Below are 26,111 nucleotides of genomic sequence, written 5' to 3' on the forward strand. Positions count from 1 at the left end.
TGTCGGGAGTAGGTATCTGGGTGCATTAGATGAGCAAGTACGAGTTTGGGGAACTAACATTCAAGTGTTCTTCTGAACACAAGCAGAGTCTTGTTGGACACCTCTGAATTTTTCCTTCATTTCCTTCTACTTCCCCTTTCCCGACACTGTAAACCTGCCGTGACAACATTAAGCAGGATAAGGAAGGTTTACAAATTGCTACTTCTGTGCTGCTAAGTATACAGATAGTCTTTGATTTACAACCAGAATTTGGACCAAAATTTCCATTGCTAAGCAAAGTGGTTGTTAAGCGAGACACTTGAATTATAAGTGCTTTTTTTTGCCACGGTTGCTAAGCAAATCACTGCAGTTAAGTGAATCATGCTGTCGTTAAGTGAATCCAGTTTCTTGCATTGACTTTGCTTGTCAGAAGAGGCGGGGAAGGTCACCAATGGTGATCACCGTCATAAATACAGGCCAACTGCTCAAATTTTGATTGCATGACTGTGGGGGGTGCTGCAATGGTCATAAGTGCAAGGACTCATCAGAACTAATTTTTTTCAGCATCGTTGTAACTGTGAATGGTAGCTAAACAAGTGGCTGTAAGCCAAGGACAACCTGAATATGGCTTTTATACCATTGCCCTGTATGTCAAGTGTTACTCTCAGTGACTTAACTTTGTGACTTTTGCACAACTCTATTGCTTATCATTGTGCCTTCTTGCTGTATGTTGGGTTGGGGAGCAACATATTGAGATACACGCTTTGTATGCGGCATGTCACTTTTATCGTATGAATGCATGCTAAGTTAATGGGTCTACAATAGGTTACTTACCTGCAGATAAGATTGCAGTGGGCACATCACTTTGTTTCTAATCCCAAAGGTGCCTTTTCATGAGGCAACTGAACTTTCTTGTTTTTTTCTTTGAAGATAGTTAGCTTCTTATCCAAGAAGCTTCTTCAGCTCTGACTGGATGAAGAAGCTTCTTGGATGAGAAGCGAAACATCTTCAAAGGAAAAAGCAGAAAGTCCAACTGGCTCCTGAGAAAAAAAAACCTTTGAGACAACTATGACCTGGATCAGTGGTCACTAACCTGGTGGTCCACGAGAAAATTTTGGTGGTCCACCGAGAAATATTACCTCCAAAGCACCTCCAAAGCAATTAATCCAGGAACACAAGGCTGCGCTGCCCAAATGGCCCGTGGGAACACAAGGCTTGTGTTGCTTGCATTGCGAACAACACAACGTAGTGATTGGAGGGGGGAAAGGGCGGAGGGGGGAACTTGCTCCACTCACCTCACGCACCTTGCCTGGCTGCTTCTTTCCACTTCTTTCTTCTTCTTCTTCTTCTTCTTCTTCTTCTTCTTCTTCTTCTTCTTCTTCTTCTTCTTCTTCTTCTTCTTCTTCTTCTTCTTCTTCTTCTTCTTCTTCTTCTTCTTCTTCTTCTTCTTCTTCTTCTTCTTCTTCTTCTTCTTCTTCTTCTTCTTCTTCTTCTTCTTCTTCTTCTTCTTCTTCTTCTTCTTCTTCTTCTTCTAGGAAAGCAGCAAAAGTCTTTCTTTCCTTTTCCCAAACTCCACCAGAAATGATTCTTTGGGACCCTGCAAGGCATCCTGCTCCAAGAGGCTGTGTTGGCATGACAAGTCTCACAAGAACTCATTTCTGGTGGAGTTTGGGAGAGGGAAAGAACTGCTGCTTCTGCTGCTTTCCTTGCATGAAGCCAAAAGTCTCTCTGTCTCTCTCTCTCCCACTAAGAATGGAGCTGGAGACAGTATCCTGCAATCCCAAGTAAAGAATGATCGATTGATAGGAAAACAGGGTGAGGAATTTTCCTGCAGCCTTTGGGGGGGATTTTCCCAGGGTCTCTGGTCTGCAGGATTTAAAATTATGAGTTTGGTGGTTCCTGAAGTCCAAAAGGTTGGCGACCCCTGACCTGGATGACTGAGAATCTCAGTAGACGTTATTTCCAATGTTTATATGGATGTTTGTAAGGTACTTTACTAAGCCACAACCATCTTGGCCTTGAGGTGGGATGACTGTGCCTCGGTTGCTTTTGCATGATAACCACCTGAGTCCCACCGGGGTCCTGCGTTACACTTTTTCTGTGACTTCTGTAGCATCACCAGCGTCTTTATGAGCCCTGTGAATGATCTCAGACCAAGAGGGAACCTCTTGACCAAATTTCCCCATATTTATCTTTTGTTGAGTAAGTGGTTAAGTAAGTGAGCAGGGATGTGCACTGGCATTTTTAGGCAACTGTGAGTAGAAGAAAATATTTGTAGTTCAGGGTTGTGGGATCCTTGATGCTCTCTGAGCTTGGTTGTTTTCTTGCAGATATTTCATTACCCAAATAGGTAACATCATCAGGGCTACATAGTGCTAGACATCAGTGATAGACAGTGCTTCTAGCACTGATAGTGTTACCCTGTTGAGTAATGAAACATCTGCAAATAAAACAACTAAGCTGTTAGAGCCATCAAGGACCCCCTCATTTAAATATGCTCTTTCATCTTCATACCAATTCAGCCTTCTCTCTCTTTGGTGCAGGCACTCCTCAACTTACAATCACAACTGAGCTCAAAATTTCTGTTGTTAAGGGAGGCATTTATTAAGTGAATTCTGCCCCATTTTATAATGTTTCTTGCCACAGTTGTTAAGTGAGTCACTGCAGTTGTTAAGTTAGTAACACAGTTGTGAAGTGAATCTGGCTTCCTCATTGACTTTGCTTGTCAGAAGATTGCAAAAGGTGATCACATGACCCCAGGACACTGCAACCGTCATGAATGCGAGTCAGTGGTCAAGCATCCAAATATAGATCACGCGACCATGGAGATGCTAGAAAGGTTGTAACTGTGAAAAATGGTCATGTCACTTTTTTCAGTGGCATTGTAATTTGAATGGTTGCAAGTCAAGGACTACCTCTGTTGACTATTTAAATAGCAGATGTGTCTGGGAGGTAGGTATCTGGATTTTCCCCACTGCAAAACGTGCCCCTCTTTTTTTAAAAACAATACCAAGATTTCTACTCCATGCCCAAAATGTTCCAAGAGACTTCAAAGCTTACGGAACTCAAGCCATGTTATTCTAATTTTACGGAAATAATATTCCATACTACAGTATGTTGTTCTTCCTTTGTTTCGTCAAGTCGAGTAGTGTAGATCTGCATCATTTCAAAAAGTGTTGCATAATCACAGGAGACACTGTGATCAAGGACCCACAGTTTCTTGCAGGGTCTCCTTTAAAGATGTGGGTGGCTAGGAAGACAGATGGGGAAAGAAGGACTTCGAATTCAACGAGACATAGACTGATCAGTGTTTTGCATGCTAGAAAACAACAGTGCTTGAATTATGCCCAGAAATGAAGATACAAGCAGTACAGAGTGAATGGAGAATTTATTCCCTTCACGTATTGCTGGATTACAATATCCAACCCAACCCAGAAAGTCCAAGAAATTTCCAAGATTTCCAAGATGCTGGAGAACAGGGAGACAGCAAATTCTCCATGTCTGCAATGTAGTTTCAGCACCCACATGGTCCTTTCCTGCCCACATCAATTCAGTGTTTCTTCAGTGGAAGAAACTCATTTTTTGCACTTCAGCCTACACAGTCCAGATTGAATTTATTATTTTTTTTGAAAGCGAATGAATGATAAAAGACTCTGAAATGGGATGATTATATGCAAGAACCAAAGGTAGGTTGTACATTACATTCATCCTAGTTATGTCCCTGTCTTTTGCATTATTTCAGTTCTTATGTTTCCTCTTGCATTCATCTGGATTGCACCGTACAGGGGAGTGGATGGACCACACCCAAGTGAGCTTCTCTGCCATTCTCAGCTGAGAAGGGATCTCTCATCCCCACATTTTAGTTGTGTGCAGAGTCTGACCATTTAATGCAGCACACAGGACTACAAGGAGGCCACTAAGAACCATTACTTGGCATATCCCTTTATAGTAACCATCAAGACAGATTGGCAATGAGAAAGAAGTCAAGATCTGGGTTATCATCGGTCACCCCGTGATGTCCAGCAAAGTTAGCTAAGTGTGTTAATTTGCAGAATAAAATTGTGTTAAGTGATGTGAGGAGTAATGCATTTTGCAGTATGTATTTTGTATTGGACTGTGGTCAGTTAAGCAATGTGATGGTTAGGGTATCGTTAATCCTCAGCTGATGATGATAATTGGAACCAGAATTGCCATCTCAGTCATAAAACCACACTAGTTAGCGAAGGCAGTTCCATTATTAAGCCAGTACAGTGCAGGTGATGAAGCGAGGACCTCAAGTGATCATAACTTCTAACTTCCTGCCAGCTTCCCCATTGATTTTACATGTGGGAAGTTAACAGGAAACATTGGAAATCACAATCACCTGCCCACAGAGACAGAGATGTTGCAATGGCTTCACTGCAACTACCACTCATTCAGGGCTGTTGTAAGTTTGAATGGTCACTGAACCAGGGTTGATAAACAAGGACCACCTATATTACTATGTGAGATGTCATACGATACATACTACTCTATCTCGCTGTCTCTCTTTTGTAGTGTACTAGGTGTTACTACGTAACCCCATATCATTGCATCATCTCTCACTGAGGAGTACTACACAACCCTGTATCTTCTCCCAATGAGGACAACTCTAAGGGGCTGCCACAAAGAAGAGGCGGGGTGTTTGTCAACCTATTCTCCAAAATACCTGAAGGCAGGACAAGAAACAATAGGTGGGAATTAATCCAGGAGAGAAGCAACCTAGAAATAGGGAGAAATTTCCTGGCAATTAGAACAACTAATCAGTGGAATGACTTGCCTTCAGAAGTTGTGGCTGTTTTAACACTGGAGGTTTTTAAGAAGAGAGTGGACAAGCATTTGTTGAAATGGGTATAGGATTTCCTGCTTGCAGCGGGTTGGACTAGAAGACCTCCAAAGTCCCTTCCAATCCTGTTATTCTGTTATTCTCTAAGATTTCTCAGAGCAACACTGCAAATAACAAACAACTTGAAAATACTACACGCCTTTGGATATTTTCTTACGATTGTGTGTCGGGATGCTTGAGAGGGCATTGCATGGAGTTGACTTTCCCCTCTTGGCTCTTCCCATTTTCAACTCTGTCCATGAAGCTGATTGAAAGGCACCCTATAGGAAGACCAATGCAAACTGCTCTCGGCCTATGCAGGACTGCCTGGTCCATCGATGTCATTGGGCCCTGGAGCGGAATAGGAGTAGGAGCGTATCACTTCATTTGCAAGTTCTGGAGTTTCTGTCCACCCACTTTGCTGAAACTGTTGTGCGCGATGCACTGCTCAGACCGTGCCTTGTGTTGGTTCTTTGGGCATATGCAAATGCATGTAGGCTCAAGACACAGCCAGAAAGCCAGCCGAGGCTTCTGCTACCTCCCTTCCCCCGCTGCTCCCGTTGCCATGCCAACACAGAATGCTGTATCTCTGTTCAGCAGATGTCAATGCTGACAACTCCACCTCTCCCCACCCAGGAGTCTAAGCTGGAGGGATGGGGGCGGGCTGATTCGAAGGCTGGGATGTGAACCCCCTTTTGCTGGGTTTCAGCAAAGCCCAGCATTTTTTTGGGGGGGGGGGGGTGTTTTTGAATGTCAGGACTCATCAGCCCAGGAACAGCACATATCCCACTAACACAACGGCATCCAAGCAACAATACAGTAATAGCAATCTAAATCGCAGCACACGTCAATAGAGAACACATCGGCTTATTTGAACGGAGACTTGAACACATAATCTGCCACTTGCCATTTGCCTGAAATTTAACATGTGAATTCATGCCCACCAGTGGAGGCGATAAGTGGAGAATAATCTGGACCTGACCTGGGCATTTTATGCCCCTCCCAGGCCATACCTATCCCTGTTCCTGTAATCTCAGTTGGAAATTAGAAATCAAATCTAAATAAGAGATAACAGATAATCAGAGTTGGAAGGGATCTTGTAGGTCATCTAGTCCAACCCCCTGCCCAAGCAGGAGACCCTACACCATTTCTGACAAATGGCAGTCCAATCTCTTCTTGAAAGTCTCAAATTATGGCACTCCCACAACTTCCAAGGGCAAGCTGTTCCATTGGTTGATTGTTCTCACTGTCAGAAAGTTTCTCCTTATTTCCAGGTTGAATCTCTCCTTGTTCAGTTTCCATCCATTATTCCTTGTGTGGCCTACAGATGCTTTAGAAAATAGCTTGATCCCTTCCTCCCTGTGGCAGCCCCTCAAATATTGGAAGACTGGTATCATGTCTCCCCTGGTCCTTCTCTTCACTAGACTAACCAGGCCCAGTTCCTGTAGATAAATAGATAATTGTATGCCATGCACACAATCTAGGTAGTCCTCGACTTACAACCAAAATTGAGACCAACATCTTTGTTGCTAAGTGAGACATTTCTTCAGTGAGTTTGGCCCCATCTTCCCACCTTTCTATCCAAAGTTTTCAAATCACTGCAGCTGTTAAGTCAGTAACATGGCTGTAAAGTGAACCTGGTTCCTCCATTGACTTTGCAGCCCTGGACACTGCAACCGTTATAAATATGAGCCAGTTGCCAAGCGTCTGAATTTTGATCATGTGACCAGAGAGATGCTACAATGGTTGTAAGTGTGAAACACTGTCATAAGCCACTTTTTCCAGTGCCGTTGTAACTTTGAACGGTCTCTAAATGTTGTGGTTCGCCGGCAGCAGGTGCGGATGGCAGAGGTCTCTGATAGCAAGGACTTGGATGAGGGGCCTGCATGTGATGCAGAGCTGGGGCCAGGACTATCGGAGAGTGGGGTGCTGCCTTCGGAGCTTGGGGAGTCAGGTAGGAGTAATGCAGAGGCCCCTGAGGAGCCTGTGCCCAGTGCGCTTGCACTCAGGGCTGTTCAAAGGAAAGAGCAGCTGAAGCAGCAAGGGTGACTTGGGAGTAAGGTTGGAAGGTGATGGCCCCTCCCATAAGGGATAAAAACCAGCCCTCGGGGATCTGTTCTTTGCAGGAAGCAAATAAGTTCTTTAGACTTATAGTCCTCGTTGAAGCTGTGTTTATTCTGGTTTGTTTTTGACATTTCTGTATGTGGATATTTAATCAGTAATTAGTCTTCTGTTCTTGACAGCCTTCTGCAACCTTGAAAGGGCTTGCTTTTGATATTGGACAATTAGGTTTAAAGGTTTCTTGGCTGGGAATGCACTGAATTCCCAGAGCCGCATTAAAACAGGTTTGCTTTTATACAGTTTGTGCTTGTTTAATTTGAACAAAGCTTGAGTCAGAACATTAAATGAATTATTGTAAATCGATGACTATCTGTTCAACTGTATTGCTCCTGAACTATTACGATATCCTATGTGCATCATTTAGAAACTGAACAATCTTCTTCTCCTAGCTTATTTTTTTCTGAAGTTTTATTCCCCCTAATTTTTGCCTTTTGCCATTAACTTGGATTATTTGTACCACAATCAGGACCAGAATTTTAGTTTCTAAGCAAGGAATGGTTAAGTGAGTCATGTCCAATTTTGCAACCTTTTTTTTTAGTTAAGCGAACTTTAATTAAGCGAATCTGGCTTCCCTCATTGTTTTTTCTTTCTGGAAGTTGGCCAGAAAAGTCACAAATGATGGTCACATGACCCTAGGACATTGCAAACATTGTAAATACATACCAGTTGCCAAGCACCCAAAATTTGATTATGTGACCGTATGGATGCTGCAAATGGTCATAAGTGCAAAGACCAGTCAAAAGTCACTTTTATTTGTGCCGTTGTAACTTTGAACAGTTGCTAAAGGAATGGTTGGAAGTCAAGAACTATCTGTATCAGAGGTGGTCTTCAGCAGGTTCTGACCAGTTCTGGAGAACCGGAAATTTTGAGTAGTTCAGAGAATCGGCAAATACCACCTCTGATTTGCCCCATCCCCATCTATTTCCTGCCTCCTGAGTCCCAGCTGATCTGCTGGGTCTTCTTTTGTTGCCCTGCACAGGAGAACGGACCTGGAAAGCAGGTTAGTGGGGTGGGGAGGGAATGGGGATTTTGCAGTAACCTTTCCCTGCCACACCCACCAAGCCACGCCCACAGAACCGGTAGTAAAAAAAATTTGAATCCCACCACTGAACTGTATAATCATAAACATTACTTTATTTTACTTATGTATTAAACCTAGATCCTACCCATCTCACTTAGAGTCCACTCTAGGCCACTTAATCATAAAAATAAGATAAAAAACATTAAAACAATAAATATTAATACTAAAATTGATTTAAAACATTATGTGCTAGCTTGCAATCAACCCACTGAAAGTAAATCTCAGTTGAATCATGGCATCTGGAGTTCTTTTTGGGTGGGGAGGGTTTTTTTTTAAAAAAGTTTTCACTGTTTATCCCAGGAGCTTCTTCAGCTTCTGGGGAAGTAGGTTCCCATGGAGGTCACACTTAATGGCCCACCTAGGAGAAAGGATTTAGGAACAAGGACTCTTTGCCTACTAATCTAAGGAATTTATTCAGATTAGGCGAGAAATAAACCATCCTGGAGGACATATATGGAGGTCCCTATAACCAACTTCCTCAGCCTGAAAGAAGCGACTTGGATAAGCAGTGAAAAGCGTTTCAAACCAAAACGAGAAGACGTCCGGTTGCCATGGCTAAGCTTCCAGTCAACCCTACATAGATGGCTGAGAATCTTCACTGATATAAATTCCACTAGATAAATATGCCCATAATCACACCTTTATGTTTATTCCTTTCATAGGATCCATGGGAATTGTAATTCTGTGGGAATATATGTAGACATCTTCCAATATATGTAGGAATATTTGTATGTATATGTAGGAATATATGTTACTCTGTTACTCTGACCATCATAAATACATGCCAGTTGCCAAGTGTCCAAATTTTGGTCACTTGACCATGAGGATGCTGAAATGGTTGTAAGTATGAAAAGCAGTCATAGGTTACCTTTTTCAGTGACATTGTAATAGAATAGAGTAGAATAGAATAGAATAGGATAGGATAGAATAGAATAGAATAGAATAGAATAGAATAGAATAGAATAGAATAGAATAGAATAGAATAGAATAGAATAGAATTCTTCATTGGCCAAGTGTGATTGGACACACAAGGAATTTGTCTTGGTGCAAATGCTCTCAGTGTACATAAAAGAAAAGATACATTCATCAAGAGTCAAAAATCATCAGGTACAACACTTAATAATAGTCATAGGGTACAACAAGCAATCAAATCATACTAGGAAACAGTCAATAAAAATCATTAGAATGCAAGCAACAAGTTTACAGTCATACAGTCATAAATGGGAGGAGATGGGTGAAAGGAAGGATGGGAGGATTAATAGTAATGGTAGTACAGATTTAGTAAATAGTTTGACTGTGTTGAAGGAATTATTTGTTTAGTAGAGTGATGGCGTTCGGGAAAAAACTGTTCTTGTGTCTAGTTGTTCTGGTGTGCATTGCTCTATAGCGTCGTTTTGAAGGTAGGAGTTGAAACAGTTTATGTCCAGGATGTGAGAGTTCTATAAATATTTTCACAGCCCTCTTTTTGACTCATGTAGTATACAGGTCCTCAATGGGAGGCAGGTTGGTAGCAGTTACTCTCTGAAGTCTGTGTCTGTCTTGCTGGGTTGCAGAACCAAACCAGACAGTTATAGAGGTTTTAATTTTGAGCGGTCATTAAATGAATATTTGTAAACTGAAGATTACCTGTATTAATTTAATGTCTATGCTGCCCCTCCCACTAACATGGAGATTCTGAGCAGCTCTGGCTCCTCTTTCAATTTCAGCCCATGTTGTCTCATCCTGACATCTTTCTCCAGACGTGAAACAGCCTCAGTTATATACCTGTTGGATTAGGTGATTGTTAAGTGAGAATTTTACAACCCCTTTTGCCATAGTGTTCAGCAATTGTCAAATGCTGAAGAAATCAGGAGATTCAAGCAGTTCAAATGAGTATAAAGATTTATTGCAAGCTTAAGGTCTCTACAAGAATCTGACCAACTGGCAGTTAAAGGAAATCAGCGGGAGATAAAAGAGCCATTCAGGGTGAACTGGACTTAGATCTCTTATGCAGAGATTCATGACTTATGACACGTTTGACCCCTCCCTCAGGCACAGCCTGGTCATCTCCTACAGTGAATCACTGCTGTCGTTAAATGAGTCATATGGTTGTTAAGTCAGCTCCCCCCACTGACTGCTTGTCAGAAGCCATCTGGGAAGGTCGCAAATGGTGATTACATGACTCTCAACTATTGCAACCATTGCAAATACTTTCCAATTTTCAGGTGCTCAACTTTTGATCATGTGACTGTGTGGTAACACTGATAATCGTAAGTGCAAGGACTGATTTGTAAGTCATTTTTTTCAGTGCAAGGACTGATTTGTAAGTCATTTTTTTCAGTGTTGGTGTGATGTAGAATGGTCGCTAAACAAATTGTTGTAACTGAAGGACTACCTGTAGAATGAGATCATTTTCTATCTACAGGCATTTCTGTGTGGGATCTTTGAGTTGCTCCTATACCAGCTTGTCTTTTTTTTCTTCTTGTTTAGCACGACTGCCTCCCATCTTAACATGAATTTTCTCTTCAGTTGTTGAAGCTCAGCAAACTGGGTTTCTATCAGTGAGGAGGCTCTCATACCAGTGTTTCTCAAGCTTGGCAACTTTAAGATGGATGGGTTTCAATTTTTATATATAATTTAAATATAAAAGAGATGTTGAGATTCGGGAAAGGTGCAAAGAAGAGCAATAAAGATGATTAGGGGTCTGGAGGCTAAAACATATGAAGAACAGTTGCCGGAATTGGGTGTATCTAGTTTAGTGAAAAGAAGGTCTAGGGAGTGACATGATAGCAGTGTTCCAATGTCTCAAGGGCTACCACAAAGAAGAGCGGGGTCAATCTATTCTCCAGAGCACCTGAAAGAAAAACAAGAAACAATGGATAGAAACTAACCAAGGAAATAAGCAACCCAGGCAGCGAGAACAATCTGTCCAGTAGAACAGTTTGCCTTCCAGGGGTTGTAGATACTCCATCACTGGAACCTTTTAAGAGACTGGACAACCTTTTGTCTGAAATAGTATAGGATTTCCTGCTTGAGTAGAGAGTTGGACTAGAACAGCGGTTGCCAACTGGTGGGCCACGGTGCACTGGTGGGCCGTGAGAAAATTTTGGTGGGCCACAGAGAAATCTCACCCCCAGAGCACCTCCTCAAGCAATTAATCCAGGCCGTGCAGAAACACAAGGCTGTGCTGCCCACATGGCCTGTGGGAACCCTCCCCGCCCACTCACTCCATACCTGGCAAACTTGCCTGCTAAATTTCTATTTTTCCTTTTTCCGACCATCATCTGTTCTGCTGTGCTGGGAGATTTAGATTAGCTAGGAAGCAGAAAATGGTTGGATTTCTTGCTTTCTAGCTAGTCTTTAGATCTTCGGCTCTGCTTTAAGTACAGCCAAACCTCCCTTAGGACTGAAGTTTTACTTGCAAGCAAATTCAGTGCAGACTCATGGCAAGCAAATTTGAGAGATTGAGCTAGCCGATGGCAGATAGATAGATCACTGAATGATTCTGTGAGCAACTCAATCTGCCTGCTTTGCCTGATTTTGGGTAAAAGTTGCTGTTTTTTAAAATAAAAAATTCAGTATTTACATGCATGGTATGTATTGTGAGTTAATTTTGTGAGTTTGCTTGCAAGCAAATTTTATGTGACAGACTGAGCTAGCTGATGGCAGATAGATAGATCTCTGTATGAATCTGTGATTCTGTGAGCAACTCAATCTGCCTGCCTGCTTTGCCTGATTTGGGGTAAAAGTTGCTCTTTTTTTAAATAAAAAAATCAATATTTATATAAATATTTATAATATTTACATACAAGCCATGCCCAGCCAGTCACATGACCACCAAGTCATACCCACAGAACCAGTTAGTAGTCCCTGGGATCTAAAATTATGAGTTTGGTGGTCCCTGAGGTCCAAAAGGTTGTCAACCCCTGGACTAGAAGTCCTCCAAGATCTCTTCCAACTATGATGATGATGATGATGATGATGATGATGATGATGACGATGATAATAACTCTTAAAACTTAGCAACTTTAAGACAAGTGGATTTCAATTTCCCCATTCTAGCTGGGAAATTATGGGAGTTAAAAAGTGTGAAGTTTGAGAAACACTGTCTCACACCATCCTGCTCCGCAGCTCCTGAGCTCAGTTCTGTCTTGTTGTCCCACTTTGCGTAGGTGCCTCTTTCAGAAAACATAATTCTGAGATATTTTTATTTCAAATTCAAAACCAGGAAAAATATGCCTGTGGGTGTCCATTCCTCTACCACTCACACCATCAAGCATTTGATATGTTGGTAAACTCTCCAGCACACAGAATTAAATCTTGAATGGGTCGGCAATGCAGGATTTGAATGCCTCTTTTCAGTTCTCTGATGGGTCAGTCAGGGACAGTTGAGCATTGATTAACTTGTGAACTTGTTGGCGGCTAAGGAGTAGAAAGCATAGGTGGTGCCTTGCAGGTTGTTTCTTGTTTAACGGAGTTTGTATTTCATTTACTAGTAGGATCAGTTAGATTCTGATCATTGAATGGGGTAACCATAACAGCTACTCCTTTGTGTCTGTTTAATTATGTGCAATATCTATATATCTGCAAAATGTTTTCTCTCTAAAGATAAAATGTTTGAGGGAACTCTGAATTCTTTCATTGTTCCTCCAGACCTTGTGCATCCTGCTGCTATGTAATTTTCTGAAGCAGCTTTGCAAAATGTCTGTGGAGATTCTCAGTCATCCTGGTCATGGTTGTTCCAAAGATCCTGTTTCAAAAGGCAACTGGACTTTGTTTTTCCTTGAAGATGATTAGCCCAAGAAGCTTATTGGATGAGAAATGAAATGTCTTCAAGGAAAAAACAAACTCCAGTTGCTTTTTGAAAAAGCAGCTTTGGGACAGCTTTGCAGAAATAAAGTTGTTTTTAATTGTGCCTTTATTATTTTTATAAATAACTCAAGGCAGCGAACATACCCAATACCCCTTCCTCCTCCTATTTCCCCCAAATCAACCTTGTGAGGTAAGTTGGGCTGAGAAACAGTGAACAATCCCAAATCATCCAGCCAGTTTTCATGCCTAAAACAAAACTACAATTCACCATCTCCTGGTTTCCTGGTGCTTTTACCACTAGAGTTCCCTGTGCCTGAGGAAATATGGAATATTTTGAAATTCTCTGAAACATTCTGGAGGCCCCCCTTACATCAACTCCAACTCCTTCTCTAGATTAGATAATAAGTGACTGGAAAAATGTATTAACTCAGCAAATGGCTAGCAGGCAAATGGTTCATTTTATAAATATTGGTGGACAACAAAGATTTTGCTTCCTGGACCATTTTGGAGGTAGCTGATAGATTGTTGGCTGCTAATCATGAAAACAACCTATAATTCAACCTATTGTACCATTTTATGGACTCTTTTGTTTTTATACTATGGCAAATGTGCACCTTTCAATACTTGTTGGCTCTGTTGAACACACGAAAGAAACAGATAAAAACATGGAACTATTATTGAAGCACATGCAATACACCAAGTACAACTGGGATATCTGTAGAGAATAGCTCTGCTATTTAGAATGCAGCTTGGATATAGCAACTGCTGTTATAAATGTGAATGGGACATCAAGAGTGTCATGTTACATTAAAAAGAAATGACCACTCCAAAAGAATTTTGTATTTTTGCCTCTGCTTCATATAAAACTCAAACTGATAACAAATTTTGTGAAAGTGATAAACAAGGAAGGTGAAAGTTTTCATTATTTCAGACAGATGTTTCCAAGAATAACTAATACCAAGATTAAGAAAGGCAGTTTTGTTGGTCTGCAAATCAGATATGTAAGCAGTGACAAGTGGTTCAGAGATCTGCTAGTGGGGCCAGAGAACATCACCTGGAAAGCATACAAGGATGTTATTGAGAATTTTCTTGGCAACTGGAAAGCACTGAACAACATCCAGATGGTTGGCAAAGTTCCTACAGTATAGAAGACTATGAAGTGCAACATGTCATTGAAGATTTTCTGCATTCACACTTGAGTTCTTTTCTGAAAATCTTCATGCAGTCAATGACAAACATGGTGTATGTTTTTACCAGGACATTGCTACAATGGAAAAACAATATCAGGGCAACTAGGATCCATCAAAGCTTGTTGACTGGTGTATTATTAGACATTGCAGTGAAATACATCAGACGCTCAGTACAAATGAAAATCAGTAGCAAACACTTTTGGTCCCGTTGAATTCAAGCAGCATGTGAGAAACTTTCTGCACTTAAATACATTATAGTCAGGGGTGGGATTCTACCAGTTCGCACCTATTTGCTAGAGCCTGTTGTTAACATTCTAAGCAGTTCAGAGAACGGTTGTTAGAAGAAATTACTGGGCTAATCCTGTAAGGAAGGCAGGAAGGAAACATTCTGGTGTTGCTTACAGAAACTGCCTCTCCGTTAACCCTTATTACATTCTTGGCAGGACTAGACTTCCTGCCTCAGGAACTTCTCTGGATGTTTTTTTCCCTCCTTTGCTGGAACTTTGCTTATGTGGAGTGACCATTCAAAGTTACAATGGCACTGAAAAAAGTGGCTCATGAGCGTTTTTCACACTTACGACTGTTGTAGCATCCCCACAGTCATGAGAGGCCAGGTGAGGAGATGCGTGCCTCGATGTGAGTGATGTTGGGTTGACCACACCCACCCAGTCACATGACCACCAAGCCATGCCCACCATGGGCATGCAATTTTTGACATGCATGTAAGGGGTTTATATTTATTGCTATTTTAAATCAACTTCTATGGGGTCTCAGTCACCAGTCTTAGGCCATTTAGGCTGTTTTCATATTGAAATTAAAAACAGCAGCAAGAAAAATAAAAGCCAAAACTCTCATACATACTTGCGTTGGAGAAGGATAACCAAACACATTGATATTGGTCAGAATAAATTATCTGGGAATGCGTCCTATCCAAGAGCTGAAATACTTTTTTACAGTTTTATGAAAAATCATAGAGCAGGGGTGTCCAACCTTGGTAACCTTTGGTTTGAGTCCACAGAACTTTAAGATCTGTGGACTCAAACTCCCAGATTCCCTAGCCAGCCATCAGGACTGAGGAATTCTAGGAATTCTAAGATTTGAAGTCCATAAGTCTTAAAGTTGCCAAGGTTGGACACCCCTGCAATGGAGTATCAAAATTACTGGTATATAGACCTAGGGCTGAGGTGGGGAATGTGCCTCTACAGGGGAAGCTACAGAAAAGGCATAGTGCAACATCCCATAAAATGACAAAGCTTCACAACCTGGAGTTGTCATTCTTTCCAAATCTTCCTGGTTAAGTAGGAATGACTGGTTATTATCTGCAGTGATCTTTGACAGAATGTTCCCTACAACCTCTGTGCATCCCACTTTCCAATTAATCTCACTTCTACCTATTTCCCCCTCTCTGGTTAGGAAATTTAAACCTTCCTTTTCTTTCCTATTTAAATAATGTCCTTGTCTACATTCTCTAGTCTTGGTTGAGAGGAAGAGGGAGGGGGAAGGAGGGAGAGAAAAAGAGGGAGGGGGAGGGAGAGAAAGGCTGTATTCTGGTTTTTATTCTAGCACAACTTCCTCTTCCTACCCACCCATTTAAAAAGTTTTCTTTCCACTTCTTCCCCTAATGCAGAATCTTAGGTTTGGTTTTGAACCACAACTCTAATCCCCCACTTTCTAAAAATTTCCCAATTGCACTTTCCTTTCCCACAATTCCTCCTGTTCTTTCTTCTTTCTCTCTCTTTTTTTTGTTCCCCACCCGCTTCTCTGTTTTTGCTGCAATGGTTGTTCTCGAACTTTACCTATCCTACCGTCTTTTTCTCTGGAAATCTGTTCCTTTCTTTTTTCCAGCCCAAATCTCACATTTTGCTGCATCCAATTGCAGGCATCATCTCCTATTGTAATCTTCCTGGCTTAGCTTAGACCTCTCCCCTCTTCCCCCATCAAACAAAGATATCAGTCTCCCCCACCCCTCAAAAAAAAAAAAAGCCTTCCCTGTTCGACATGCCACATTAATTGCATCCTTCCTGATTTCAGTCCCTCTCGATCCCCACCCAGTTCTTCTATGCGGCACAGTTTCTGCCAGTTCCTCTGTTGCCACGTGTGCATCCAAGGTACCACATTCCCAGCTCATTGCCATGGTGACCATTAACCCCTTCTATATTTGCCAAGAGGCTGAGCGGCTCTTGATGCTTCCTTATGTTGAGTGAGAAAGTTGAGGGACCTCCAGTCTCTCTGGATTTCTGCTCTCCTGAGCTCTGTGGAGAAAGGGTCCAAAACTCCCTGTCCCCTAACCCTCACAACTGACCCTACCAGATCCCATCCCCCCTTTTCTGATAACAGTAACCCTTTCTCATTCCAATTTTGGAAATGCATTTCCCTCCTTTTCCTGCCTTCTGTAAATCCCTCCCCCCACAAGAATCAAAATTCTGCTGGTTCTGCTCTGGAATAAGTGAACCAATGAAAGAAGGTACCTGTTATTTTTATTATTATTATTTATATCCCATCTTTCTTTCTTTCCTTTCTCTTTTTCTTTCTTTTCTTCCTCTCTTCCTTCCATTCATTCATTCATTTATTATATAAAAAACTTAAATTAGCTAACATAACTCCTTCTTCATATTTACTCTACAACAGCAGCCTTGAAGGTTGGGCTGAGAGAGAGGGACTGGCCCAAAGGCTTCCAGCCAGCTTTCATGCTTGACGTGGGAAACCACGTTCCTGGTTTCTATAGACCTGCTGTACCTTAATCACTGGATCAAACTGACCCATCCTTTTAACTTCTTGGGGCTAAAAGAAAGAGATTCCTAATCATTGGATAGATTTTCGTAGCCTCAAGCACTCTGGAATTTGTACCAGACAAGGAAATCCATAGTCAGGAAGATGCCAACTTGTTTTGTTTGAAATAAAGTTTATTGAAGTTGTATTTACAGTATAATACAGAGTAAATAATATTTTGTTGTCCCAGTCCCTCCTCATTGCAAGGAGGGAGATGGGGTTGGGACACTATATTAATAAGCATAGTAATTAATAACAATTTCCTTGCAATTATTTTAAAAAAACAGGTTTTGTTCATTAAATCCCTCCCCTTAGAATCCCCTTGCCCCTACCCCATTCAACCCAAAAATCTAGGATGCAGACTAAGAAAATAACATTACTGTCTCTTGAAACCAGCACTGTGGCTCTGCCTCATTTGTCGCAGATCCCATTTTTCTCACAATAGCAGCTCCCTACTTGCTTTATATTTGAAGTTTCATTCTGTTTAACTTTACTATTAATAGAGAATAAAATGCTGGGCTGATACCAAGATGTGTGTGTGTGTGTGTGTGTGTATCTGTATTGCACAAAGCAGAACATTTCTGTTTCTTCCATCATGTGGTCAAACTGCTATGAATAGCAATATTTTACTTTAGGGAAGTATATGGCTTGATCATATAAATTTTTTTTCCCAAGCCATCCTTCTAACCTCGGTGCTGACATCCCCAATTCCTCCTCTCTTTATTTGTGTAAATGTACAAGATGGCGTTTAGCCCTTGAAAGTCTTTTTATTATGTAAAATATTTAGCTCCATGCATGTGGAACCCAAGTCTTGACAAATGTGTTATTTCTCTCCGTGTCAAAATCCATGAGCCAGAGGCACCATCTTTATTGGTCTTGCAGAATGTCCGTATCTTAGCAGTTCTAGATTGGATGGAAGCTGAACAGGTGCAACTTTCTCAGCCATGAGATGTAGGATTGGTGAAAAACTCCATTATTTGATCTTCATTCATCTGTAAAGGCACATGAGCCCTGCTCTTTCCGAGCACAATAAAAATAAAAGCTCTCCTCTTGCTGCTTTAAGCTCTTTTCTGCAGGAAATCACGAATGTAGAGTTAGCAAACTGAGGTTTTGAAAAGACACTCGCAACTTTCAAAGTTACATTCAGGAGGAATTCTCACCAGATATTTCCCCAACGCTGTAGAGTTGCCCTTCTTAAAGTTGTTGGAAGCGTCCCAGAAACCAGGCTGTCATATTTATTTGGAGCTTTCCTTTTTCTCTGTATGCTCTGTCTCCTTCCTCAGAAAGCTCATGGATAGGAACATGGATAGATAAAGAGGAGAAATTGTCCTTTCTTGATTCACATATACTTGGATTGTGCTGCCACGGTACATAGAAATATTCTAATTTCTGGATTCACATAACAGGCTGAAACTTAAACTAGCCATAAAAGTGGGATCACTCAATCATACGTTGCCTTATCTAGATTGCAAAACCCTAGATGGCCTCTAGATGCAGCAGCAAAAATATAAAATACTACCTCTTGGATGCCATCTAGTGTTCAGTTCGGGTACAGTCGCTTAACAATACACTCAGCTGAAATCTGGATGGCTAGTTTTGTACCTGCCTCCTGTAAACCCAGCCTTAAGTGCCCCTTGGTGGCTGCTAGGGTGTTGAGCCCATGTGAAGCAATGATCCGAGGCCACACATCACCAATAGCTCTCCACCCCTCATTCAGAGGTGAATCAGCAAACTGTCCAAACACAACAGATGCAGGTGTCCAGTCATGCCATTTGAACTCTGAACAATCCAAAGGTTTATTCCCGAGTCAGAAGGCATGATATTAAAAAACTTGAAGAGTTACATTGCACAGTCACTTTGCTTAATGACCCCAGTCTCCTCCCTACTGTTTCTTGTGACTTCCCACCTTCCTTATTCTTCCATGCTTTATATCCTGAACTGCAAAAAGCTTTCTCTTCCAATGCATCCCTCCTTTAAGCTGTTCCAGCAATCCCTGAATTTTATGCAGACCTTGTAGGAGGAGAGCTGTGCTTAGTTGCTGGTAGCAAAATGATCAGAAGCTCCTGAAAACTTACGCCTTTTAATTCAACACATTAATTGGAAACGGTGCTACGGAGGGCTCCTGGTTTAGGGGTGGTTTAGAAAGGTGGAATGCGACAGAAGCGGGAGAAAATAATTGAATGAAAATAATTGCCCTAATTGAATGCGCTTGGACCCATCTCTCAAAGAGATTCATGGCAGCCAAGATTGCAATGTTGATTTTTTTTCGATTTTGTTGCTGTATCTCGGAGCCAGGAATCAGCTGGAAGCTTGCTCCTTGCACCTCATCCATAGGATACAAAAGGATGACCTTCCCACAGACTATCAGTTAGAAAAACATGGGAAGAAAGCAGTGGGTACTTTTATTTTTCACACTATCTTTGCAGTTGCTTGTGGGTGTGAATTTTCATTCACAGCCTGTATATCTTAATCTTCCATGTGTCAGCAAGCCTATACAAAGCTGCAAGATTTTACACACCTGATTACTAAAGCAAATAGCCACACACTTTAGTGGGATTTATTTCTATATGAACAATCAGAATATGATATTTTTTTTCTTCCTTATAAAAACATAATCCTGCATTCAAATCTTTTTATCTGTCATTCAGCCATTTATGGCAGTTACATATATTTTGAAATTGTTCTGGCGGTATAAACATTGGTATTTTTTAACCTGAATATTCTGAGTCTTTAATTATTTTTAAGGAGATACAAGGAATAAACCTTTTCCCCCAGGTTTCCTTATCATAAATGAGGCTGCAATCCTGAATAAACAGGATGACATGAACTAATCTTTTCACGTGCATCTGTTAAAAACATATAAAATAAAGTATATATGCTTATTTGTTTAGACGAGTTTGTTTTCTGAAAATGCATGACTGAATATGCTGTCATAAGATCCCAGCAGGTTCACCGTGCTGAGGGTTTAGATAGTGACTAAATTCACATAAGACCTACTTAAGAACAAGAAATTCTTTTTTAGCTTTCTGCAACTGAGTAATGTCTGAGTAAATATGCATAGGACTGAGTGGTAAAACCACTTTAATCCCACAGCAATGTTACTCGGTATTTGATTACTTGCTAACATGTCTGCTGAAAAATTCTTACATCTAAGATTCCCTTGGCAGATCAGTGCTGGGGGTAGGAGGGAAAACTTCCTCGAAAGCAGCAAAATCCTCATGAGCGAACCAACTCCATCCGCCTGAGTGGCAGGTGTCACTCATGCCACTTGTGCCAATGGAGCTTTGCACACAAGCGTGACCACCACTCATGCAAATAGAGCTGCACGCATGCACAGGCTCACCCACCACTTGAGTGGCCCAGTTCCAAATGGGCCGTGGCCCAGAAGTGGGCTGTAGCCCAGAGATTGAGGGCTCCTGCTTTATGGTTTCTATGAATTTTTGCCAATCGTCAGGATTTTCCTAGTTGTCAGAGCTTCCCCAAGGCCAGATACGTTCCAAAAGGAAAACCACTGACCCCGTATAAAGAGATTTTTCCAGGAGATGGAAATCGATTTGGAAAATTTGAGGTCTTGTCTTCCCTCTCGTCTGATTGCTTACCAATTTCCTTTCCTTTGGTTAGACTTGGTTAGGCTTAGAGCCCGCCCAAATGCCCTTGTGGACGTCTAGAACCTTATTATTTCTTCTCAGTTGTGAAAGAACATTTTGTGCTCATGGAGGTTGTATGGACTGGCTTATGGACAATGTCCAAGATAAATAGGAACAGAATGGGTCTACCTAGGAGAAGTGATCCTGACCGAAGCCACACAAAATCTGGAGCACACACCAAAGAACAAAGCTAGGCCTTCAGACTTTGCCATGCAGAGTTTACAGTGGCTCGCTCCTCTTATCTATGCCGTGGTCCTTCTTCTGAAAAAGGCAGCCTTTAAATAGGAAGCAGAAGTCAATATTACTATGCATCTGTCACAGTAATGTTTTCTTAGAGCTATGAGATGAAAAGGACTAGAAACTAAATTCAGGGCAAAGAGTAATTGGTACAATCCCGTTCATTCACAGCGCCTCCTAGAGGGCAGATGTTTCCATAATTCCTACCGCAGTCCCATTCCCCCACCCAAAGATTAGAATGTCTTATAGTATCATTATATACAGCCATGAAAATTCAGTGGTTCACTTTGGGTTGATCGCTGTCTCTCTGCCCAGCCTACTTCACAGGATTGTTGCGGGAAGCATGAGGGGAGATTGTTTGTGTTTGTTTTTATAAACAAATGCAGGGAAGAGGAAGACTTATTTGAACCAGGTGCAATACCTCTTGCAATAGAGCAAGTTTAACAACTCCTTCTTTACTTTGCAAAAGCTGGGATGAAGAAGGAAATGGCAAATAAAACACCTGGAGAGATGCCCTTGAGCGAGGACAAGGAAAAAGCACGTGCACGAAGTAGATCTTGTGCTGGATTGTGATCTCCAACGCAGTACCTGAAGGTGAACTCAGCTGCATTTGATGCTGACACAGCAGGAAGAGGAGACGTGCCCAGGAGGAGCGGGTAAGGGAGTGGTGGTGATGGGGAGATTCAGAAAGCTCTTTTTGTGCCAGATCTGAGTCAGCAGCATTTTTCTTCCTCTCCCTTTCAAAGCCATTCAGAGGGATCCGATGCTCTTTATCTTTCACAAATCCTTGCTCTTCATACTTCTGCGGCGTCTGTGCACAATGGCCCATTCGTTTGTTCAACTGCCTTCTAATGCAGTTGATCGCCATCGCTTCAAACTGGTTAAAAAAAAAAGGAGCGGGATGGTCTTTGCTTCCTTGCAAATGTAGGGAAACTTCTGTATTTGGGAATGACCTCTGTTTCCATTAAACCATCTGACCCAACCCTCAACCCTCAGAAAATATATGGACTTCCCAGAATTCCCCAGCCAGCCAGGGAATTCTGGGTGTTGAAATTCACACATCTTAAAGTTGCCAAGGTTGAAAAACATTGATTTATCTCTTGTAAAATAGGTATGGATGAGCCATTTACTCCAATAAGGATTGCTTTCTCATTCCTTATTTAAAAATTGGAGCATTCCTCCCCTCCTTTGCTTGTACGATGGGCCAGAAAAATAGGCTGGTGGGGAAAAAAATCACTAAGGAAAAATGCTGGCCTTTGGCTTACACAAGATGTAGGCATAAGGCAGAGATTAAAGTAAAGGTAGACCTCGACTTAACAACCATTTGTTTAGTGACCATTCAAACTTACAATGGCCCTGAAAAAAAATGACTTATGACCATTTTTCACACTTACGGCCATTGTAGCATCCCCATGGTCATGTGATCAGAGTTTGAATGCTTAGCAATTGGCATGTATTTATGACAGTCTAGGTAGAGGCAGATATTTCTTTCCGCATTGGCGACAGGAAGGGCATCCGGCCATTCAAACACTCCGCTAGCTCCATTCAGTTGCCCAGACTTCACCCCACAAGGGATTATGAGGTTGTTAAAAGAAGATGATGATGATGATGACAGTCATAAATACATCCCCACAGTCCCGGGGTCATGGGATTCCCTTTTAGACCTTCTGACAAGCAAAGTCAACGGGGAAGCCAGATTCACTTAACAACTGGGTGGCTAATTTAACAACTGCAGTGATTCACTTAACAAGAAAGGGAGGTTGTAAAATGTGGAAAACTTAACAACTGTCTTGATTTGCATCGGAAATTTTGAGCTCCGTGTGGTTATAATTTGAGGACTACCTGTGTTTCATTTCCATCAAAAGCATTTTATATTTCCACAAAAATAATCCCTTTTGATTTAGCAAGATTCCTCACATCTTTTACTGTTTTCACCTTCACTTTTCCAACAAATGCACTCTATTTTTCTTTCCCTTCCTTTTTTATCCTGCAATTCTATTGACATACTTGCTTATCATGGCATTTTCTTCCAAATTTCATTGCGCTTTTCAATACCTGGTTCTTCTTGGCTAAACACTCCATACAGAGGAGCTAGAAAGGAGTAGTTGAATAAGAGAGAGAAAGGAGGAACAGGGAAAGGTGTGTGTTTTTAAAATGATAATGGATATATATTAAAACAATGGAATATTATAAAGAATTAAATTAGATCAGGGAAAGGAAAACATGTTTTTTTTTTAACACTTAGCATTGAAATCCTTCATAAATGTCTGCACCAGCAATAAAAACTTAAAGAAATTGAAAATTGAAGTTAATTAAAAGAAAGGAAAATGAAAATGCAGTTAATTAAAATTAAGTGCGAAGGAGCAGACTCCCCAAAAATATAAATAATTTTAAGAACAAACTAAAATGGAGAAGGCAGTAGGCAAATTGAGCAAACCAAAAATGAATAATGTCTGAAATAAAAAGGAACGGGAAGTTGAATACTAAATTCTTTCTTCATGCGTGTGGGTTTTTCTCTCTTTGTGATTATTTTTTTTAATGTAGTTTTCACCTCGCTGGCCATACGTGGCATCAAGATGGAAGGAACCATGACTGAAGAAAGTCTTGTGTTGTAAGGAGTATCGATTTGTGGCCAACTATGACCAGGACGCTTAAGATGGAGGTGGCATTTCAGGCATTGATGGCTGGAAGACACTGTTAGTTCCTCACCCCTTTATAATGATGTATTAGTTGTTCTTATTGATGGAGGGGGCGGGGGGCGGATCCAAATGAAAATGTCTCTTCTAAAAGATCTCTTGAAGAACAACCTGTAGAATCGGTTCTTCACAATACTGAAGAAAATAAAAACGGAGAAACAGCCAGGAAGTTGAGACAGCAAGAAGGCAAATGGTATGAAAAGCTTTGGAGCAATTTTAGATGTTAGATTACTTCCTTCAATGACAGAACAGAGATTGCAGGAAAAAAAAATATCCTTGACAGGATTCATCTATTAGCCTGCCATGATTATGCCCTGTTATCTCAAAGGTTTCAAGAACAGGCTTGGAAGCAGTATCAAAAGCTTGCCAAAATGGATCAGTTGTGACTCTATAAAAAAAGGGGCTAGTCATTGGTTGACAGAATCTAGAATGGGGATGTCCAACCTTCACAACTTTAATACCGTATCTACAGAATTCTGGGAGTTGAAGTCCACAGGTCTTAAAGTCGCCAAGTTGAACACTCCCATCTAGAAGCTGAGAATGAAGTAGCAAGAACTGAAGTTAGGATTCGGAAAATGACTTGGGTTGCTTCCAGCTACAATGCATTTGTAGTTAAAAAAAAAAAATCGGGGGGAAAAACTTAGAGAAACTGGTTTTTTTCCCCCAGAGCTAGATCAGTCTAGCAACAATCTCAGTGCTATAGTTCATTCCAGAATAAAGTTAGTCCTCGACTTGTAACCCTTCATTTAGCCACTGCTTGAAGTTACAACAAGCATTGGAAAAAGTGACTTACGGCCAGTCCTTACTCTTACAACTTTTGCAGCAACCCTGCGAGCATTTGGCAATTGGCATGTATTTATGACCGTGGCAGAATCTCAGGGTCATGTGTGATCACCATTTGCAGCTTTCCCTGCCAGATTCCAACAAGCAAAGTTCATAGGGAAAGACAAAGCCACTTAAGGACTATATAGTTCACTAGAAGGATTCCTTTAACAACCACGGCAAAAAAAAGTCATAAAATCGGGCCAAGTCACTTAACAACCTCTTGCTTAGCAAGGAAATTCTGGTTTCAGTTGTGGTCATAAGTCGAGGACTACCTGTAAAGGAAAGAAAAATAGCAAGATACTTCATTGGACCAGGCCATTCTCAGTCAAACAAAGATGGCATCTCCCTATATATTATCTGTCATTTCTTACTAACACATGGAAAGATTTATTGTTTGCAGGTGGATAAAGCTGGAGAAATGGGGCTTTTCGGCATGGAGGAAAATAAAATAAGGTGCCATTTGCTGTCAGGAAACTAAATACAGTGCCAGTAAGAGTAAAGCAATTATGTGCTGTTTGATAAGTTGGGGGCACTGGACCTTTCCGATCAGGAATTGATTTTTTTAAAAAACAAAACAAAACAGCATTTGGTACTTCTTCCGCTCGAGATCTGAAAAGCAGAGGTGGTTTCACAACCCCATTTTTGTCTAATCTTTGGGGAGAAGGTTGAGGGAAGCATGCTCGGTGAGTTGTCTCTTGGTAGTGATTCCAACTCTCTGAGTGACAGGAGAAAACATCTGAGGCAGCATCGCAGAAGTAGAAAAGGTGTCCCTTCGTGCCGCTTCTCCCGCTGGTTATGTGGAGGATCAAGAAGGGAGGGACGGTTGAGGAAGGATTTTCCGTTGGATGGCGGAGTTTCCTGGAAGAGCCCAAAAATGAGAACAGTTTTCCAAGATGAGCATCAGCAGTTCCATAGGTGGCTTGGAAGACTCCCACTAGCTGGAGAAGAAGAAAGTGGAAGAAAGGGAAAGAGAGAGAGAGAGGGAGGGAGGGAGGGAGGGGGAGAGGGAAGGGAAGAGAGAAAGAGAGAGAGAGAGATGGCATTTATAGCAAAGCAGGTGGTAGAAGGTCTTCAAAAAAGGAAAGAGGTCCCCATTAGTAGGGTAGCCTCAGGGGAAGTTGGGGTGGGTGGGTTGGACAATGTAGTCTACAAGCAAAGGCCAGGCTCCTTGTCCACCATGTTCTGTGGCAGGTCTAGCAAGGTGATGTTGATATGTGCATATGTTCAGGGTACTTGATGGCTGGTGGGTAGTTCTGAGTCATCTGGATGGAAACATCACTGGAGATGTCAGAGGGGCTGCGCCCACGGTGCCACACTTCAGGGTGCAAGAACTGGCCTGAGTAATCAGAACAGTCGCTCAGGCGTGGACGGTAGAAGGCTGGGTGCGGGCGATACATTTCCTCTTCAGCGTAACGTTTGGTGAAGAGGTAGACGGACATCACACCTGCACCCTGCAGAGTGGTGACAGAAGGAAGGGTCGAAATTAGGACACAAATGTCAATCAACACTGTCAAATTATTTAGTAAGGATGTATTACTGTTATTCTTCTCATCTTTCCTATTACCTTCCTCCTTTTCTACTTATGACTTCTACTTTATTGCTTGATTTATGTTGATTGCTCATTTAGTATCCTATGACTATCACTAAGCATTGTATCTTATGATTTATGATGAATATATTTTTATGATGACTATGATCATGATTTATCACTTATAAATGTTGCGTACACTGAGAGCATATGCCCCGAAGATAAATTCCTTGTGTGTCCAATCACACTTGGCCAATAAAGAATTCTATTCTATTCTATTCTATTCTATTCTATTCTATTCTATTCTATTCTATTCTATTCTATTCTATAAAAAGATGCAACAGTCAGCCATCGTGCAAGGCACAATACCAGATAGGCACCACCAATATTAGTAACTCTGAATA

The 26,111-nt window shown here is 41.4% G+C and overlaps 1 protein-coding gene across 2 annotated transcripts in view; it reads right to left on the bottom strand.

Annotated features, from left to right (window-relative positions):
- Positions 1-22,670: 22,670 nt before the first annotated feature.
- The window catches only part of CACNG7 (calcium voltage-gated channel auxiliary subunit gamma 7), a 45,881-nt gene continuing 42,440 nt past the window's right edge, over positions 22,671-26,111 (bottom strand). For both annotated transcript variants that reach the window (XM_087917427.1, XM_026712017.2), the window contains one exon: positions 22,671-25,630. In XM_087917427.1, the coding sequence (XP_087773553.1) occupies positions 25,373-25,630 (258 nt within the window). In that variant the 3' untranslated portion in view covers positions 22,671-25,372. The remainder of the gene's footprint in view (positions 25,631-26,111) is intronic.

This window comes from Pseudonaja textilis, chromosome Z, assembly GCF_049901715.1.
Source record: "Pseudonaja textilis isolate UNSWEBS1 chromosome Z, rPseTex1.2, whole genome shotgun sequence".
NCBI classification, from domain to species: domain Eukaryota; kingdom Metazoa; phylum Chordata; class Lepidosauria; order Squamata; family Elapidae; genus Pseudonaja; species Pseudonaja textilis.